This window comes from Camelus dromedarius, chromosome 5 (assembly GCF_036321535.1).
Source record: "Camelus dromedarius isolate mCamDro1 chromosome 5, mCamDro1.pat, whole genome shotgun sequence".
Lineage (NCBI taxonomy): Eukaryota > Metazoa > Chordata > Mammalia > Artiodactyla > Camelidae > Camelus > Camelus dromedarius.
Genome location: NC_087440.1, coordinates 19,740,750 through 19,762,393, shown reverse-complemented (window position 1 = coordinate 19,762,393; position 21,644 = coordinate 19,740,750). Strand labels below are relative to the sequence as shown.

Genomic DNA, 21,644 nt, shown 5'->3' with positions numbered 1-21,644 from the left:
GTAATTAATTGATTACAGTTCAGGTTTTCCTACCCCAGCACTGGTTCCTGTGGCAGTTTCTGTTCATTAGTCTCTCCTGTAAATCAAGACCCCCTGTGTTTGCCTGTCTCTCTCTCCAGTCATGGTGGTAATTGTTTGCCCTTGTCATCCTCCCTTCTGGACCCAAGAAGAATTGTTGATTTTTCAGCCTGTTTAGCTTTTTTCTTGTTGTTAGGACAGAGTGGCATCTTGTAAGCTCCTCACGTACAGGACCAGAAACCAGAAATCCTCTGGGTTAAGTTTTGAACATCTTTGAATTGCTGGTGCTTTGCTTTGAAACTCATTGTTCATAATTATTTAGAGAAATAATTTGAGTATAGAGATTATTTTCACGTAATCACTGGTGAAGAGAAACTTTGAGCTGTGTAGTCAGTACGATGCCAACACAAAGGAAAGCCATGTTGTATCCTTGTATCTTGAGCTCCCATTATGGTCATGCCTTGCACCAGTAAAAGTGTGTAGTTGAATTACCAGAATATCCTTAGCAGTGGGGGAGTGGTCTCTGGAGTCAAATTGCTTGGATTCAAACCCTTGGCTCTATCTCTTAACAAGAATGTGACCATTTATTTGCCCTAATCCTTATCTATGAAATAGATAATAACAGTTTCAGTCTCACAGGGTGGATGTGAGATTTAAATGTAAAGCACCTAAAACAGTGCCTGGCACATAACCACTGCTATATAATAAACCTTAGTTGCTGTTGTTATTATTGTGATTATTTTTATCATTAGAAACATATTATCTCCTTGTCACTCCTTCTACTGAGTGTTGTCTTTTCTCCCCCAAGTAATCTATGGTCAAAATTTTTAATACCAGTACAAGTTCCGACATATACGTGGAGGTAGAGAAAAGAACACATCCATGTAATTCTAAAACAGACCCTTAAGTGTTAATGGCAATTTTGTTTACAAAGCTAGGACTATATTAGAAACTGCAGCAGAGCAGAGCTGAACTATCTTAAAATATAGCTCTGAAACAATCAAGAGGTATATAGCATGTGCCTATGGTTAGCATGATGCTTAAGCTTCTCAGCTTCCTAAGTCACAGAACTAAACCTCAGTGGGTTTTGCTTATTTTTAATGTTGATTTGGAGTTAGTCACTAAGATTTTATGGGAGTCCTACAGTTTAACCCATTACCTTCTTGACCTGAATATTTACCTATATACTATTATAGGCACCTATAATTTTAGGCAGCTACATATTTATGTTACTAGTTTTAAACTTTTTTATATTTGAAATTAAGAGAGGTAATTACAGTGATATTTGAGAGGAGAAATAAGATAGAAAATGTTTTAAAGAAACAATGTAATCTATCTTCTTTCTTTCTTTCTTTTTTTGGTAAAGATCTTTTTCTTAAGGTTAGAGATTATGGTGGGAGGGAATATCTCAAGTGGTAGAGCACATGCTTAGCATGCACAAGGTCCTGGATTCAATCCCCAGGACTCTGTCAAAGAAAATAATTAAATAAAAACAGAACCTAATTACCTCTCTCCACACACAAACACTTTAAAAGGTAATAAATAAATAAATAATAAAAGTTAGAGCTTTTAGAGGAAAAATTATCTAAAATTTATAAAAATACATTAAAAGATTTTAACTAATTAAATCACTATAAATAGATGTTGACTTTACTCTTAGGCATCTTGTAAAACAGAAATTGGCAGACTACAGCTTGGTTGCCTGTTTTAATAAATAGTTTTACTGAAACATTACTATGCTCATTTGTTTATGTATTGTCAATAACTGCTTTTGTGCTAGAACAGCAGAGTATGGCCTACAAGCCTAAAATATTCACTATCTAGCCCTTTAAAAAAAGTTTTCAAAGATTCTTGTTATGGAAGAAACAAATTATGTAAAATTGGGCAATTTTTGTTGTTTTTGAAGGGGGAGAATACACATAATATCAAAGTATACATATTCCTGAAAACTGCTACTAAATGTACATAGACTTCTAATGATACATTTGGTTTATAATTGAAAGATATTTCTTTCACTGTCATATTTCATGGATCTGCAGTTTATACCAGCCACAATTAAAGGAAAAGGAATCAAAATAGCATCTTGAACCAGCAAGTATCATCCAGAGAGAATAGGATAGTTAGGACTAAGAGGCTTTGAGGGTTTAATTTGTACCTATTTCTCTCACTTTCTAAAAACTGTACTTCTGAAATATTGTGTTTTAGTGGTTATTCTAGGGATTACTATATGCATCCTTTATATATCATGGTATGTTTAGAAATAATACTGTATTATTTCATGTAAAATATTAGAATCTTACAAAGATATAATTCCATTTACTTTGCCTCATTCTTTGTGCTGTTGTTGTTATATATATTATTTCTATGTGTTAAAAATCCCAATATTTTCAGGATTATTATTTTTGCTTTAAAAAACCTTTTAAGAGAATGGGAGAAGAAAATATTATGGTCTCTTACATTTGCCACGTATTTACTGTTTCCAGTGCTCTTCATTCCTTCCTGTGGATTCTAATTTCTATCTTGATTATCATTTTCCCTTCAGCTTTAAGAACTTCCTTTAGCATTTCTTGAAATGCAGGTCTTCTAGCAACAAATGTTTTCAACTATGGTTTATCTGAAAACATCTTTATTTCATACTCATTTTGAAGGATATTTTTACTGGATATCGAAATTTGGGTTGATTTTTTTTGTTTGTTTCAGCACTTTAAAGATGTATTCCACTGTCTTCTAGCCTCCATTGATTCTAGGTCAACCATTATTCTTTTTGTTGTGCTTTTGTATTATTGTTTTTTTTTTCTCTAACTGCTTAAAATTTTTTCCCTTTAGCTTTAATTTTTATTAACTTGACTAAGATGTACTTTGATACGGTGTTCGTTGTATTTATCCTGCTTGGTATTTACTGAAGTTCTTCTGTCTGTTGGGTGATTTTTTCACCAAATTTGGGGGATTTTCAGCCTTTATTCACATTCAAACATTATTCAAAAAAATGTTCAGCCCTCTTCTTTTTTCTCTTGGCATTCAAAGTACATGAATTTCAGACTGCTTGATATGTCCCACACGTTCTGAAGTTCTGTTCAGTTTTTTTACAATAATTTTTCTCCTTTAATTTGTTTAATGTCTTTGATATGTCTTCAAGTTCATTGATGCCTTTTTCTGCAGTGTTTAGACTGCTGTTCAAAGCCCATCTAGTGTATTTTTCATTTTAGATGTATTTTCAGTTCTAGAATTTCTATCTGGTTCTTGTGTTAGCTTCCACTTCTCTGTTGGGTGTCCCTATCTTTTCTTTTACGTGTGTGTGTGTGTGTGTGTATTAATAACAGTTGTTTACAAGTCCCTGTCTGCTAATTTTAACAAGTGGATCATCTTTGAGTCTGTTTCTGTAAATTGCTTTTTTTCTTGATTATGGGTCATATTCCCTATCTCTTTGTATGTCTAGTAATTTTATTGTGTGCTATATGAATGCCACACTAAGGAAATACAGATTTTGTTGTCTTCTTTTAAAAGGTATTGAGTTTTGTTCTTGTTGACAGTTAAATTACTGGTGGATCCTCTTGATTCTGTTATGCTTGGTTTTATGTTTGTTAGGACAGGTCAGTACTGATTTTGTTCCTAGTCTGAGGGCATGGCCTTAACTCTAGGGTGTGACCCCTGCTTTTAAAGTAGAACTTTTAACATCTCATCTGAATGCTCAAGATACTCCGTGAAGATTCTGTCCTGTAGCTAGGCCAGAGATCCATCGCCTCCAAGTGGTGCATGACCTTTGTTATTTTTGTTCAGCTCTCAGCCCTGCGGTAGGTGCTCTGTGTTAGGCCCCATAGAGTCTCACCCTATATATACACAGCCCAGGACTTGGCCAAAGAACACATGGAATATCCATGCAGATTTCTGCTCCTCTCATCTCATGTATATCACTTCTTCCAAGAATTGGTCTTGTTCTGCTGGTTGTCTAGTGCCTGAAAACAGTTGCCTTATCTCTTTTGCCCGTATTAAAAATTATCTGGGGTGTGAGAGGGTAAGTCCAATACTGGTTAGTATGTCATGGCTACAGGGGGAAGTCCATGTTATTATTTTTAAATTATATAAATGGATCTTTAAGTTTGAAGGAACTTCAGTTCACAGACCAGGTCTTAGGAGCCATATGAGATCATCATTTGAATAGTCTCTGTAGATCTGTACCTGTATTTCTTAGAAGGCTGAGATGGCCCCGCTGGCCAGTATTTGAGCAGTTATAAGTATGTTATATCTGTTCATGTACACAGAGCGAAGTAACATAAGAATATATCATTGTTTCATATTTAATGTTCATGCTTCAGAATGATTACTATTTTAATGGGCAATTACTGGTCAGAGTTTCACAAACTTCACAGAACACTGCTGTAAGTAAACATTTATCAGGACTTTGAGAGCAAACTATGTAATCAGGAAGCTCAGTAAATTGGTTAGGGCTGATAGTTTTACTTTTTTTTTTTTTTAACATTTTTTATTGATTTATAATCATTTTACAATGTGTCAAATTCCAGTGTTCAGCACAATTTTTTAGTCATTCATGGACATATACACACTCATTGTCACATTTTTTTCTCTGTGAGTTATCATAACATTTTGTGTATATTTCCCTGTGCGATACAGTGTAATCTTGTTTATCTATTCTACAATTTTGAAATCCCAGGCTATCCCTTCCCACCCTCCACCCCCCGGTAACCACAAGTCTGTATTCTCTGTCTGTGAGTCTATTTCTGTCCTGTATTTACACTTTGTTTTTGTTTGTTTGTTTTTGTTTTTGTTTTTTAGATTCCACATATGAGCGATCTCATATGGTATTTTTCTTTCTCTTTCTGGCTTACTTCACTTAGAATGACATTCTCCAGGAGCATCCATGTTGCTGCAAATGGCATTATGTTGTCGGTTTTTATGGCTGAGTAGTATTCCATTGTATAAATATACCACTTCTTCTTTATCCAGTCACCTGTTGATGGACATTTAGGCTGTTTCCATGTTTTGGCTATTGTAAATAGTGCTGCTATGAACATTGGGGTGCAGGTGTCATCCTGAAGTAGATTTCCTTCTGGATACAAGCCCAGGAGTGGGATTCCTGGGTCATATGGTAAGTCTATTCCTAGTCTTTTGAGGAATCTCCACACTGTTTTCCATAGTGGCTGCACCAAACTGCATTCCCACCAGCAGTGTAGGTGGGTTCCCCTTTCTCCACAGCCTCTCCAGCATTTGTCATTTGTGGATTTTTGAATGACGGCCATTCTGACTGGTGTGAGGTGATACCTCATTGTAGTTTTGATTTGCATTTCTCTGATAATTAGTGATATTGAGCATTTTTTCATGTGCTTTTTGATCATTTGTATGTCTTCCTTGGAGAATTGCTTGTTTAGGTCTTCTGCCCATTTTTGGATTGGGTTGTTTATTTTTTTCTTATTGAGTCGTATGAGCTGCTTATATATTCTGGAGATGAAGCCTTTGTCGGTTTCACTTGCAAAAATTTTCTCCCATTCCATACGTTTTCTTCTTGTTTTACTTCTGGTTTCCTTTGCTGTGCAGAAGCTTGTAAGTTTCATTAGGTCCCATTTGTTTATTCTTCCTTTTATTTCTTCTAGGAGAAAATTTTTGAGATGTATGTCAGATAATGTTTTGCCTATGTTTTCCTCTAGGAGGTTTATTGTAACTTGTCTTATGTTTAAGTCTCTAATCCATTTTGAGTTGATTTTTGTATATGGTGTAAGGGAGTGTTCTAGCTTCATTGATTTACATGCTGCTGTCCAGTTTTCCCAACACCATTTGCTGAAGAGACTGTCTTTATTCCATTGTATATTCTTGCCTCCTTTGTCGAAGATGAGTTGACCAAAAGTTTGTGGGTTCATTTCTGGGCTCTCTATTCTGTTCCATTGGTCTATATGTCTGTTTTGGTACCAATACCATGCTGTCTTGATGACTGTAGCTCTATAGTATTGTCTGAAGTCTGGGAGAGTTATTCCTCCAGCCTCTTTCTTTCTCTTCAGTAATGCTTTGGCAATTCTAGGTCTTTGATGGTTCCATATAAATTTTATTATGATTTGTTCTAGTTCTGTGAAATATGTCCTGGGTAATTGGATAGGGATTGCATTAAATCTGTAGATTGCCTTGGGCAGTGTGACCATTTTAGCAATATTGATTCTTCCAATCCAAGAGCATGGAATATCTTTCCATTTTTTAAAGCCTTCTTTAATTTCCTTCATCAATGGTTTATAGTTTTATGTGTATAATTCTTTCACCTCCTTGGTTAGATTTATTCCCAGATATTTTATTACTTTGGGTGCTATTTTAAAGGGGATTGTTTCTTTACTTTCTTCTTCTGTTGATTTATCGTTAGTGTAAAGAAATGCAACTGATTTTTGAACGTTAATTTTGTAACCTGCTACCTTGCTGAATTCTTCAATCAGCTCTAGTAGTTTTTGTGTGGACCTTTTAGGGTTTTCTATATATAGTAACATGTCATCAGCATATAATGACACTTTTACCTCTTCTTTTCCAATTTGGATCCCTTTTATTTCTTTCTCTTGCCTGACTGCTGTGGCTAGGACTTCTAGGACTATGTTGAATAGGAGTGGTGATAGTGGGCATCCTTGTCTTGTCCCAGATTTTAGTGGGAAGCTTTTGAGTTTTTCACCGTTGAGTACTATGCTGGCTGTAGGTTTGTCATATATAGCTTTTATTATGTTGAGATATGTTCCCTCTATACCCACTTTGGCGAGAGTTTTTATCATAAATGGGTGTTGAATTTTATCAAATGCTTTTTCTGCATCGATTGAGATGATCATGTGGTTTTTGTCCTTTCTCTTGTTGATGTGATGTATTACATTGATTGATTTGTGTATGTTGAACCAGCCTTGTGTCCCTGGGATGAACCCCACTTGGTCATGATGTATAATCTTTTTTATGTGTTGTTGGATTCTATTTGCTAAAATTTTGGTGAGGATTTTGGCATCTATGTTTATCAGTGATATTGGCCTATAATTCTCTTTTTTTGTAGTGTCTTTGCCTGGTTTCGGTATCAGGGTGATGGTGGCTTCATAGAATGAGTTTGGGAGTATTCCCTCCTTTTCAATTGTTTGGAAGAGTTTGAGAAGGACTGGTATGAGTTCTTCTTTGTATGCTTGGTAGAATTCCCCGGTGAAGCCGTCCGGTCCTGGACTTTTATTTGTAGGGAGGTTTTTAATTGCTATTTCTATTTCCTTTCTAGTGATTGGATTGTTCAAGTGTTCAGATTCTTCTTGATTTAGCCTTGGTGGACAGTATGTTTCCAGAAACTTGTCCATCTCCTCTAGGTTATCCAGTTTGGTTCCATAGTTTTTCATAATATTCTCGTATGATATTCTGTATTTCTATTTTGTTTGTTGTAATTTCTCCATTTTCCTTTCTTATTTTGCTAATTTGTGTTCTCTGTTTTTTCTTCTTTGTGAGTTTGGCCAGAGGTTTGTCGATTTTATTTACTTTTTCAAAAAACCAGCTTTTGGTTTGGTTGATTTTTTCTATGGTCTTGTTAATCTCTATTGTATTTAGTTCCTCTCTGATCTTTATTATTTCCTTCCTTCTGCTGCTTTTTGGGGCTTTTTGTTCTTCTTTTTCTAATTCATTCAGGTGGTGGGTTAAATTGTTTATTTGAGATTGTTCTTCTTTTTTGAGGAAGGCCTGTATCGCTATAAACTTCCCTCTTAGCACTGCCTTTGCTGTGTCCCATAGGTTTTGAGTGGTTGTGCTTTCATTATCATTTGTCTCAAGGTATTTTTTAATTTCAGCTTTGATTTCCTCATTGATCCATTGTTTTTTCAATAACATATTGTTTAATCTCCATGCTTTCCTTTTTTTCTCCATTGTTTCTCTGTTGTTGATTTCCAGTTTCATGGCATTGTGGTCAGTAAAGATGCTTGAGATAATTTCTATCTTCTTAAAATTGTTGAGGTTTCTTTTGTGCCCAAGTACATGATCGATCCTGGAAAATGTTCCATGTGCACTTGAAAAGAATGTATATCCTATTTTTTGGGGGTGTAATGCTCTGAAAATATCCACCAAATCTAGTTTTTCTATTGTAGTATTTAATTTCTCTGTTGCCTTGTTTATTTTCTGTCTGGAAGATCTGTCTAGTGATGTTAATACAGTGTTAAAATCTCCAACTATGATTGTATTCCCATCAATATCCCCCTTTATCTCTGTTAGTAATTCTTGTATGTACTTAGGTGCTCCTATATTGGGTGCATATATATTAACGAGTGTAATATCCTCATCTTGTATCACTCCTTTAATCATTATAAAATGTCCTTCTTTATCTTTCTTTATGGCCTTTGTTTTAAAGTCTATTTTGTCTGAGATCAGTACTGCAACACCTGCTTTTTGGCTTTTCCATTTGCATGGAATATCCTTTTCCATCCTTTCACTCTCAATCTATATGTTTCCTTCTCCCTAAAGTGGGTCTCTTGTATGCAGCATATTGAAGGTTCTTGCTTTATTATCCAGTCTGCCACTCTATGTCTTTTGACTGGAGCATTTAGTCCATTAACATTTACAGTAATTAATGATAGAGGTGTGTTTATTGCCATTTTGAACTTATCTTTGCAGTTGAATTGGTGTATCCTCTTTGTTCCTTTCTTCTTCCTTTTGTGGTTTGGTAATTTTCCTTTGTATTATCATGGATTTTATTTAATTTTTGTGACTCCTTTGTAAATTTTTGGCTTGTGGTTACCCTTTTTTGTAAATCTATTAACCCATTACTATAACTGTTTTTATTAAACTGATAGTACCATGATCTCAAACCCATCCTACTGTTAAAACAATTTAAAAAAGAAAGAAAAAAATATTCTATATTTCCCTGCCTCCCTCTCCCACTCTCAGAGATTTGTATGTCTTCTTTTATAATTTCATGTTTACTTTATTTGTAATTCATGAGTTATCACCTTTCCAGTTGTGTGTTTCTCATTTCTGTAGCATCCTGCTGCTTTTCTATTTAGAATAGCCCTTTTAATATTTCTTTTAGCATGGGTTTAGTGTTGCTAAACTCCTGCAGCTTTTTTTTGTCTGTGAAACTCTTTATTTATCCTTCTATCCTTAAGGATAGCCTTGCTGGATAAAGGATCCTAGGCTGCATCTTTTTTTCATTCAGGGCTTTGAATATATCTTGCCACTCCCTTCTGGCCTGTAGTGTTTGTGTAGAGAAATCAGCTGAGAGCCTTATGGGGGTTCCCTTGTAACTTACTCTTTGCTTTTCTCTTGCTGCCTTTAGAATCATTTCTTTATCCTTGACTCTGGCCATCTTGATTATGATATGTCTTAGTGTGGGTCTATTTGGGTTCTTCCTGTTTGGGACCCTCTGAGCTTCCTGTACTTGGATATCTGATTCCTTCTTTAAGTTTGGGAAGTTTTCAGTCATGATTTCTTCAAAAACCTTTTCAATCCCCTTTGATCTTTCTTCTTCTTCTGGGACCCCTATTATGCGAAGATTGGGACGCTTTATGTTATCCCATAGGTCCCTTATGCTATTTTCATTATTTTTTATTTGCTTATCTTGTAGTTCTTCTGAATGGGTGCTTTCTATTGCCCTGTCTTCTAGATCCCTAATTCGTTCCTCTGCATTATCTAGTCGGCTTTGCACAGCTATTAGATCATTCCTCATCTCTGTCAATGAGTTTACCCATTCTACTTGGCTCTTCTTTATAGCTTCAATTTCATTTTTGACATATTTTATATGTCTAAACACCATCTCTTTTAATTCCTTCAGCAATTTGATCACTCCTTTTTTGAAATCTTGATCTAGTAGGCTATCGATGTCTATTTCGTTGATCTTTCTTTCAGGGGATTTCTCTTGTTCTTTTAATTGGGAAAGGTTTTTCTGCTTCTTCATCTTGCTCATACCTCTTTGGCACTGTGGTTTATGGAGTATCAGTTGTTTATTTTGGTCCTTAAGTATTTTATCTATCTAATGCCTATTTAGGAATAGAACTTAGGAAAAAAAGAAAAAAAAGTAAGAGAGAGAGAGAAAGAATTTTAAAAGAAGGGAGAAAGAGGGTTTGAAAACAGTGTATAATGAGTAATAGAAGAGCGAGTTGAAGCAGAGTATTAATCGGGTTGAGACGTCCTTCTAAAACCTTTACAAAAAAAGGGGGGGGGGGAGATGAATAGATGTATTTGAAACCTGTGTCTAATCAATAGCAGGACATCAAAACCCAAGAGAAATAGATATGAATTAAGAAGTAAAAATTAAGAGAGTAATAGAAAATAGAACAGGTAAAACAGATTTAAAAAAAAAAAAAAGGGGGGGGGGGTTTGTCGGTGTTCTTCTGGAGTCTGTGTGCTTTTAATGTGAAGTCTTTCTGTCTTCGTCCTGTTTTGGAAGCTCAGCTTGCTGTTTTCAGAGGCCCTCCGTTGGCGCCCTCTTCTGTGCTGCTCCCAGCACCTGTCGGCAAGCCGATCGCTCCTCCTCTTAACACGGGGTCAGGTGCAGCTTTCCTCTGCTGTGGGCGGGCGGGTCGCTGCCCCTCCGGATGCCGCAGTCAGATGTTGCAGACTGGCCAGGTAGGAGGGCGGGTCGTGCCCCCTCCCAGCACCTCGGTCAGGGGCTGTGTTCCTGCCCGAAAGGCGGGGGGGCCGCTCTCCCTCTACCTGCGCCGCCGCCGGTAGCTCCGCTGCTCTGTGCGGCTGCGCGCTCCGCCCTGGTCGGCGCTCCGCGGGTGGGCTCGGGGAGACCGAGGGGCAGCCTTGTCCCTGCTCTGAGCCAAAACCCAGCTCCTTGTTTGTCTTTGTGGAGCAAGTTCTCTGAGGGACCAGGATGGAAGGATCCTGTCTGCCCCCGGCTGCAGGCCAGTCTCAGTCTGGCCTTTGAGGCTGCTAAGCCCTTTGGTGCGGATGCGGGTTTCGCCCCCGCCCCCGCCTGGGTGCTCAGCGCCGGAGGATATGGCGGCTCTGCCTGAGCCCCGCCTCTCTTCCCCCGAAAACTTTCCGCGGGATTTCAGAGATGGGGGTGTGCACCCTTCCCCCGAGAGCACATCAACCTTGCTGTTTTATGGAGGGCCCAGGTTGTTCTGCCCTGTGCACCCACAGCCACGGCGCGCAGCCCCTTGCGTTCCCCCGGGCCTGCCTCCGTGCAGCCACTTCCGTCCTCCGCCCGGCTTGTGCAGCCTGGCCCTGCCCGCCGCTGCCGGCCCGCGTCTCAGGCTGGGTGTCGGGGGGACGCTCTGTGCCCGTTTAACTTGGTTCTGTCAGTCAAGGGCTGCTCTGTACAGATCCGAGCCTCGGAGGCTCCCCCTCCGTCCCGCTGGCCTCTCAGTTGGAGAGGGGAGACCCAGCGAGCGAGCGCCAGTCCTCCTTTGCCGCTCCCTCCCCGCGGGACCCATCCCGCGCTGCTTTGCCTTTTGTTCTTTCTTTTTTCCTTTTCTCCTACCAGATTTTTGGCGTCTTTATCTTTTGAAGAGGGCGATGTTCTCTCAGAGTTCCGCAGGTGCTCTGGTTGGCTGAGTGGGTCTGTAGATGTGGGTCTTGGTGTATTTGTGGGAGAGGGTGACCTGCGAGCGTCCTTCTACTCCGCCATCTTCTCCGTCTTCATCGATAGTTTTACTTTTAAATGAATTTGTTTCCTCAGCCTGAATCTTGGATTCTTTTTTCATTCTAAGAATAAATACTTAACTTTAATGACTCTAAATACTTAGTAAATGTTGAACACCTGCTATTTGCTAGAATTCTACCATACTTCATTAGCAAATATTCTCACTTATCCCCAGATTGATCATGCAGGGCCAAATGGCATTATCCCTGTTTTTCAGGTGAAAACTGAGTCTTCAAGAAATTAGGCCCTAAACTTACACAGTTAATAAGTTATAGAGCCATGATTTGAGCCCTGGTCTAACTCCAGAGCCCATCCTTTTTGTTGTCTTTTATTCACTTGGCTCTGCAACAGAACCACCTTTGGAGCTTTTAATATATACAGATACCTAGGTACCGTCCCCATATTCATATGTCTGGGGTGGTATCTGTAACACTGAAGTGCTGCCAGATTTGAGCACCACGGCTCACTAGTGTTGTGTTCTGTCTCATTAGTCACAGACACTGGATTGTGAACCCCTGTAAGGCAGAAACTGGGAGTGTGAACATTTTTTAAGATTGCAGCCCTGCCACTGAAATAAGAAAATGAGAGTGAAAGGCAAGGATAGTTCTATTTTGGCTCTCAAAGTGCTGATAGAGAGGTCCAGGAGGCTTAACCCTAAACTTCCTATCACTTTTTGTAAACATATCAGCCAGGTTCCTGAGAAATGACTACTTTGAATTTTTAAGTCAAGTGAGAGATATGTCTCATCTCTCTGTCATGAGTTTCAGTTTCCTCATCTGTGAAAGGGGATATCTATCTCAGATAGATTTGAGAGTGACATGAAATTAGTGCCTGGTTCATACTAAATACTCAGAAAATGGGAGCTACTATTATTATAATTAGTACTGTTATTGCCTTCTTTGGAATTACCAGTTTAGTCCCATCCCTCAGCACCCCAGCCCCATAACTACCTGTTCCTAATGATTTTTTACTCTTCGTTGTCTCTGATATGGCCCCTTCTCTCCTCTTTGACTTCGTTTCTACCACTTTCCCCTCACTCCTTTCTTTGCATTTCCTCAGATGTGCTGTGCATGCTCCTGTCTCAAGGTAACTTTGTTTGTACTTGCTGGTCTCTGCCTGCATGTTCTTCCTCCACGTTTTATTCACACCTCTGCTCAAATATCTCTTCTTCAAAAATGACTCCTGTGACCGAACTACCTGAAATAGAATCTCCGACTACTATCACGCCTCCCTGTTTTACTTTATGCGTACTCTGACATTTATATTATATCCATACAGACTTTTTTATTTACTTTCTGTTACCTGTCCAGCAATAACTTGGTCTGTTTTGTCTACTGCTGAATCTCCAGCTTTTTAAAACAGTGCTTAACAGAGAGTAGACACAATAAATATTGTCAGATGATGAAATTTCCATGTTGATAGCTCTCTTTTAGAAAAAATACAAAACCCAGTATGATAGTGGTAAGATAAAATCTATGTGCTCTAGTGGCTTTGTATCCTGTATTTTGTCTTTATGGTAAGTAGGTTTTATCACTTATCTTTGGTACTTTTCCTTATTAGTAGCTGTATCAATGATATATATTTTAGCAGCCTAGTTATTAATGATATTATCTGATAGCAGCATGCTATTTTTTGTTGACCTCTGTATTTTCCCCTGGACCTCAGTGGTCCTCAATGGATAGGACCTGGGTAAAATATATCATAAAATATGTCATAACTTTAATATCATACATAATTCTTTTCAGTCTTTTCAGTGTCTATTTCTCCCCTACTTTTATTGTCTTCGTGCTCACATTTACTTAGTTTCTCTTAATTTGTTTAAGAAGTACTCATAGTCATTGACCCAGTGCTTAGTACTTCCCGGAGGATTTAATATCATGTAGTTACAAGAGTGCTCATCATAAAATTACTTATAATGATAAATTGAAAGCCATATGCGTGTTATAGGTAGGTTTATTAGTTCATCACATTTGTTCTGTCTGTAAAATCTGATATGTAGTCATTAAAAATGAAGATGTTGAGACATATTTATTGACATAAATATATCTATGATTTTTTAATTTAAAAAGCAGGTTACAAGGAAGCAAGTACAATGTAATCTCATTTTTGTGGAGGAAAAATTATTAGAGACTTGTGTGTGTAGTTTTTTTTAAAGTCTGAAGAACTCTATACAAAATTAGAGAGCAAGATTAGCACTCCTAGTTGTCTCCATGTCCACTAGTGTTTTCTAGATCTTCATTTGTTTTGGTACCACTAACTATAACTGTTAATTCTGGTCCCGGAAAGCCTCAATCTTGTGCTAGATATAAATAAATCACCTTTCCTCTTAGTTCAACAAAAAGAAGGCTAGAGGTAAACAAAAGTAAAGTAAAGTAAACGAAAAAGTCAAAGTATAGAAACCAAGGTGTTTACAGAACACACATTACTTTTTTCTAAGTAGTAAAAGTCTATCCACCAACCGGCTTAGCTGATGCAGGTTATGGGGCTCTAAAGTCCTTATGACAATTCTTTACCCAGATCTTTCTAGCCAAACCTATTAAATTGGAAGTTTTGATTCAGTAGTACCATTTAGGAATGTTGTAGAAGAAAATGGAATGGCATAGAAAAATATGTATAAAATATTAAATAAAAAATCAATTTATAAGATAGTATATATGATGAGATCCTAATTTTGTTTAAGGTATATGGTATAATGTACAGAAGAAAAGCAAAACAGATAATCGAATTAGTAGCAGTGGTTATCTTTAACTGGTGGAATTACAATTACAGCTCATTTAAAATTTCTCTGTGCTTTTCTATTTTTCTCAATTTTTATAGAAATGTATTAATTCATGTTAAGCTTATAAGGTCCCATATTACCACAGTTGTATCCTCTTATTCCTTATCCCCGGATTCAGCCAACTGCAGATTGTGTTCTATGTGTACACCCTGTAGTTGTTTGAATCCTTAGATGCAGAGCCCTGGATAAGGAGGGCTGACTAAGGGACTTGAGCATGGGGCTGGGGGTGGGGATGTTCTGGAACCAGTCCCCAGGAATGCTGAGGGGTAACTGTACAGTTTCTTTGACAGACATACCATGTCTTATTGCATTTAGCTTTATTACACTTCACAAATCATGCATTGTTTACAGATTGAAGGTTTGTGGCAACCCTGTGTCAAGCAAATCTACCAGTGCCATTTTCCCTACAGCATTTGCTCACTGCAAGTCTCTGTGTCACATTTTGGTAATTCTTGAGATATTTCAAACCCTCCATCAGCAAAAAGATTATGACTTGCTAAAGGCTCAGATGATGGTTAACATTTTTTAGCAATGAAGTATTCTTAAATTAAGGTATGTACATTGGTTTTTTTAGACATAATACTACTGTACACTTAACAGACTACTGTATAGTGTAAACAACTTTTATATACACTGGGTAACCAAAAAAATTCATGTGACTTGCTTTCTTGTGATACTCACTTTATTACAATGGTCTGGTACCAAACCTACAATATCGAGAGGTATACCTGTATATCAGTTCTAAACTCTTCTGACAGACTCACAGACATAGAAAACAAACTTATGGTTACCAGAGGGTGGAGGGTGGAGGGATAAATTGGGAGTTCAGAATTTGCAGATACTAACTAGTATATATAAAATAGATAAACAATTAGGTTCTACTATATAGCACAGGGAACTATATTCAATATCTTGCAATAACCTATAATGAAAAAGAATATGAGAAGGAATATAGATATTCATATATACGTATATATATATGAAACACTGTTGTACAGAAATTAACACAACATTGTAAACTGACTATACTTCAATAAAAAAATTAATTAAACTCTTCTGGATGTTTCATAAAGGCTCTGTTTAATCCAATTTTCTTCTACCTATCTAAATTTACATAGTTCTACCTCTAAATAGTCACCTTGTTCTTGAGCAGGAGGGATTATTATATAAAACTAATAACATGTATGCTCACTTCTTGTTTAGTAGTGGAGGTCCCCTCTCTTGTCTTCTGGTTTATACAGTCAGTGCTGGAGCCAGCTAGGGTTCAACAGTGATCAACAAATTTGTAGCTATGACTTACTTCTCTTTCCAGTATATCTACCAGAGATGCTTAATGTCCTGAGAGTCTGTTAGTAAATTAAAATTGTATTGTAAAACCTGGCAAAGTTCTGCTCTTTCTAAGATGTTAGCTGATTGTTGTTACTTAGCTGTCTTATGTGCAGAGGTGGTTGTTGGGCATCGTAATGGCAATAGGAACAAGGAAATGGGAACACAAACCTCAATTTTCTGTAATTTTTTTAAAATTGAAGTATAGTCAGTTTACAGTGTGTCAGTTTCTGGTGTACAGCATAATGTTTCAAACTTTCTGTAAATTTGAGTAGGTTTCTTTCTTAGAGTGAATTTTAAACTTCTTGGGTCCTTAAGTTTAGAAATTTATGTAATAATAAATGAAATAATGACTGAGATAAATTTTGAAGATTATAAAAATAGCCCAGGTATACTAGTTATGATTGACAAGGCTATAATGTATTAACAGCCCCCAAGTTGTAGTTGCTTATAACAGTAAAGGCTCATTTATTGTTCATGTTACACTCTTAAGCAGGTTGGATGACTGTCTTCACAGCTCTCCTCCGAGCAATATCCCCTTCTACTATTTGATGTCACCATCTTCATATGTAGCCTTCTAAGTTGTGGCAGAAGGGAAGAGAAGTTGTAGGTGATTTGCACAGAAGATTTATTGGCCTACTTGGAGGTGGCATGTGGCATGTTCAGTTTCATTTACATCCTCATGGTCAGAACCCAGTTTTATGACCCCTAACTGTAAGGAAAGCTGATCTTCTTATGTACCCAGGAAAAATATGATGAATTAGGGTCACATAGCATTGTGTCTGCCACACCAACATTTTAAAAGAATAAAATGTGCCAACTAACCGTGTCTTGTATATGGTTCTTTATTTTTTTCTCTTTGTCTGTTCCCCCTCTCTCTAGTTTCCGTCTTTGTTCTCTGCCTTTCTGTCAAATTAAGCTGCCCAAGGTTGTAATGTAGTTAGTGGAGTGAGTAAAAAATGATCTCTTTCCCTGTTGCCTTCATTTCTTAAGGGAGAAGAAAATCCCAACTCTTAAGTATTTACGTCTTTGCTAGTAAAGCCCTTTGTACAAAACTTAAAATTTCCCTCAAAAATAAAATCTCAGCTTGTTGCATCAGTCATATTTAGTTTATATTTAAAATCTGATCAACTTAGAGTAGCATATTCTCATTACTTTACCTAGTTTATAAATGTCAATTTTTATTTATCCTATCTGTATGAAAGGTCTCACTGTATCTGAAGAGATTCATTTATTTATTCATTCATTAAATTTTAGTTGAGCTCCTGTTATATGCCAGGCACTATTCTAGGTGTTGGGGACATAGTGGTGAATAAGACAGCGTTCCTGTCTTGTGTTCTGGTCGAATTTATTGATCACCAAAATCTGTGATGGATGGTACAGTGTATCAATTAGTAATGATAAATAATTAGTTAATATATCAACTATAAGAATTACAAAATTAGAATAAGCATCATAGGATTAGTGCAGTGTTTATAAATTCATGGTGGTTGGTTTTTAGAAATCATAATATCACTGGGAATAATATGGATCTCTTTTTTCTTTTAGCTTTAAAGAAACCCGTTGTTTCCTTTTCTCAATATGAAAGCCATCAAGCAATCTCCCATCTTCCAACTGGACAACCTCTCTCCCCAAATATGGTTCCAGGTATGAAGTCTCATTCTTAAAATTCCATTTGGAAATCAGCTTCCTAGGAGAGGAGGTTATAGCTCAGTGGTAGAGTGCCTGCTTAGCATGCATAAGGCCCTGGGTTCAGTCCCCAGTACCTCCATTAATAAATAAACAAACCTAATTACCTTCCTCTCAAAAAAAATTTTTTAATTAAAAAAAACTTAAAAGATACATAGTGAATAAAATATGTCATTTAGCAGCACAGTGAAGTAGCATTCATTCTTCTAGTTAATGTTATATATTATCAAGGGACAGATAAAAGCTCAGGGAGAAATAATCATTTAAAAATGCATTTTGTCTAATGGATTATTAAGAGCAGAAGAATTATTTTTTCTTCCACTCTGGACTACATTCTCTTTCATCACTGTCAGTATATATATATTTATCTTCTCCAAACTGTGTTCAAATTTATCTCACAGAGGCCTTCTGTAAATTAAGAGATCGACCTGTATTAAACTCCCTACTCTACTTACTGTTTGTTTTCTACTGAATACCTACTCAATTTTACAGAAATGTTCTCCTAAAATGAGAATTGATATGATTAAAATTAATTATAATAAGGATCTAAATCAAGACTTTGATGAAGGAAAAAAGGAGATGAGGGGAAGAAATGTTATATCCAGGAGATACTAATAAGAAAGAATTAAGACTTAACACTTGTGAGTCACTATGTAGATGAAAATGACTTTGAGATTAAAAATTCTAAAGGCCTTATTGGATTTTGGAGATTTCTGACAACAATATAGAATTTGGAGGGAGGTAAAGATACAGGTATCATTACCATTTTAATCTTTGAGTTTCTACTATATATCCGATTGGTGAGTAGGTACCAAAGATATTCACCTGGGAATGATTAGTAAACATCACACAACTAAAATCATATTGGTTATGAGATTTGATTAAAGAAATAAAATTAAGCTTTAAACAAAAGCTGCCTGACTACCCAGTATCAGATAAGTGTGTCTTACCTTTTCTAAAGTAGGTCTTATGAAATTCTTCTGTAAAATATGACCCTAATTTGATGTTTTTATGCCATAGATTCTCATGTAAACCACAACGGAAACCCCAGAACTTCAAAACAGAACCCTTCCAATCCTCTTCAGCGTTTAATTCCAGGCCCTAACTTGGAGAATGAACCCAGAATTCAAGCAGAGATTCTAAAGCAGGCTGCCAAGGATAGAGCTGGTGATTTCCATAAATTGAAGCAAAGTAAGAATCAGTTGATGAATATTATGCTGAAAAGATTTCTTTAAATATAATGTTTGTTTACAAGGCTTAATTAAGGTGTTCATTATTATAATCGCTAAGGAATTTCTAGTAAAGTTATATGCATAAAAGGAGAAAGTATGATGGGGATAAAATTGAAAAGAAAAGCAGGTTTTAAATAGAGATATTTTAAAGAAGACTTTAAAAAGCTTCTCTTATTCTCCAATGTTAAATAATAAATTTCAGGTGAGTTGATTTTTTAAAATGCTGTTAGTTCTTATGAATGTAAAAATTTTTTGAGAAGGGAGAAAAGATATATTTTGTTAGGCTAATAAATGAAAACTTTGATTAGTAGAGAAGGAAAGATACAGAGTTTTTGAAAAATGGATTCTGGAAGAACTACAGATCTAGGGACACTGCCATAGTGGAAGGCTCAGTGCTGTTTCCTTTCACACTGTTTCCTCCAATTACAATTTGCTTCATTTGGATGTTAGGAGGGAAATGAAAGAAATTGAACGAATTCATAGTACTATGTAATAAAGTATGACTGCTTCGTTGTTTCAGAGGTATTGATTTTGATAAATGGACAGTATCTGTTAATGTGCATAATCTCCATTTAGCAGATTTTCAGGAAGTAGAAGAAAAAATTCTGATAGAGAGAATTGGGGGCAAGACAGTGTCTCTTAGGTCAGCTCTTTTAAACTGTACTTTTCACTGCTTCTGCTTTTTAAGGCTTCTTCCCTTCAACTTCTGTACAGACAGAGTATCTAAAAGCTCCAGTTTGCTTTTGTTTGCTTTTTATGCCTTCTATGGCAACAACCGTTGAGAGCAATGTTTAGGCAGTTATATGTACACAGGTGGTTGTACAGTGAGAACTGCACAGTGTTAACATTTTAAAATCTATTCAAGATATTTTTATTGGTCTATGACAGTTATTCATATTTCTGCATCCATATGAATATATAGTTTGTGTATATTTAATTGACTTTCCTTCCTTGATATTTTTAAGCCTATTTGTGTATCTTGACTGAAGTATTATAGGAAAAATGTTTTTATTTACAAGAATATATCTAACATTTTAATTACAGGGAAAAAAATATTCCTTCATATCTTATTGGGGGATTGCCCTCAAAATTTTTATCTCAACAAAAAGAGGTTGATTATCTTAATTTGATTACTTAAGAGTTTCTTCTACTTATGGTTTATTCTATAAAAATTTTTTATTGTTGCCTTAGTTCTTTTTTTTTTTTTTTAATGATCTTTGGGTAAAGAATGTGATTGGAAAATGATTGCCAGGAAATTATTACTATATATTTATTTTTAAAGGAGCCTAATGAGTTTTAGAATCTTACTCCAAATTCTTTTCAATGTGTATGTATATATATATAGTTGAAACCAATGTAAGCAATATTTTGTGATTTACTTTGACATTATTTCTCATATACATTTTAACCTATTAAATAATTACATGTTTGTCATTTTTAAAAATACATATACACATACACACATAAAGACATATATATATTCCATTGTGTTTAGGCAATAACAATAGTTCATTTAGCTCTACTCTTTAACTGATTATTTATATTGTTTTGTATTTTCTCATGTTAGCCGTCATTACTATGAATAACTTGTTTTCAAATTTCCTGCTTCTCCTAATTTGGGTGTTCCTTTAAAAGTAATACCCTAACTGAATTTCTAGGTCTAAGTAATTGACTAACTTTATATCTCCCAGTACATATTGTCAGATTGTTCCTTAGAACAGTTTCACAGTGTAACTAGAGATGTTTAAATTTATTTATTTCCCTATGGCCCTGGCCACATTTGCTTTTTAACTCTTTTATAAGGCATTTAGAATCTAATGATTCCTTAAGAGTATTTTAATAAGCTTTTACTTTCTGGTGGCCTATTTTTATGAAGAGGAATTTTACTATAATTATATCTTGGTATATAATGTAATGTATGCAATCTATGCATCAATTTTGACCACTGAGCCTGATAACTTTAGAGATTGATCCTATATCTTTGTGTCAAATCTGTATAAATAATTCAGATGCCAACATTTTATAAATTACCTTTACCACAGTTTTCCTCTTCTATTGCCTTTTGTGATATGAGACTTTATTATGCAAAAGTTTTTTTAATTAAAAATAATTTTTAAATTATGGTAAAATACATATAAAATTCACCAAAGTGCACAGTTCAGTGGTGTTTAATACATTCATAATGTTGTGCAATTATTACAACTATCCCAGAACATTTTCATCACCCCAAAAGGAAACCCTGTACCCATTAAACAATCACTCCCCATTTTCTCCTACCTACAGTCCCCGGCAATGACTAATCTGCTCTCTGACTCTATGGATTCAACTATTCTGGATATTTCATATATATGGAATCATACAATATGTCACCTTTTGTGTTTGACTTCTTTTACTTTGCAACAAGATTCAGCCTTGTTTATTCCTTTTATGGCTGGATAAATAAATTTTGTTTATCTGTTCATCTGTAGACAGACAGTTGGATTGTTTCCACTTTGGGCTATTGTGAATAGTGCCGCTATGAACATTCATTCACAAGCTTTTGTTGAACACCTATTTCCAATTCTTCAAGTATATTCCGAGATGTAGAATTGCTGGGTCATATGGTAGTTGCATGTTTAGCTTTATAAGGACCTGCCAAACTGTTTTCCACAGCAGCCGCGCCATTTTACAATTCCATCAGCAATGCATGAAAGTTCCAGTTTCTCCACATCCTTGTCAATACAGTTTTTTCCATTGTTGTTGTTTTCACTGTTGCCATCCTAGGGGCTATAAAAGTGTGTCTCTTTGTGATTTTCATTTTCATTTTCATTTCCCTAGTGACTAATGATATTGAGCATCTTTTTATGTACTTGTTGGTCATTTCTGTATCCTTCTTGGAGAAATGTCTATTCAAGTCCTTTGCTCATTTTAAAATTGAGTTGTTCATCTTTGTTGTTAAGTTTTAAGTGTTATTTATACATTCTGAATACTGGACCCTCATCAGATATATGAATTAAAAATATTTTTGCCCATTCTGTGGGTT

At 36.0% G+C, this 21,644-nt stretch overlaps 1 protein-coding gene across 2 annotated transcripts in view; it reads left to right on the top strand.

Moving 5' to 3' along the window:
* Nucleotides 1-21,644, top strand: part of GOLM2 (golgi membrane protein 2) — a 93,019-nt gene that overhangs the window by 43,366 nt on the left and 28,009 nt on the right. For both annotated transcript variants that reach the window (XM_031453165.2, XM_010994920.3), the window contains exons 7-8: nucleotides 17,250-17,348; nucleotides 18,411-18,581. In XM_031453165.2, coding sequence (XP_031309025.1) covers nucleotides 17,250-17,348; nucleotides 18,411-18,581 — 270 coding nt within the window. The remainder of the gene's footprint in view (nucleotides 1-17,249; nucleotides 17,349-18,410; nucleotides 18,582-21,644) is intronic.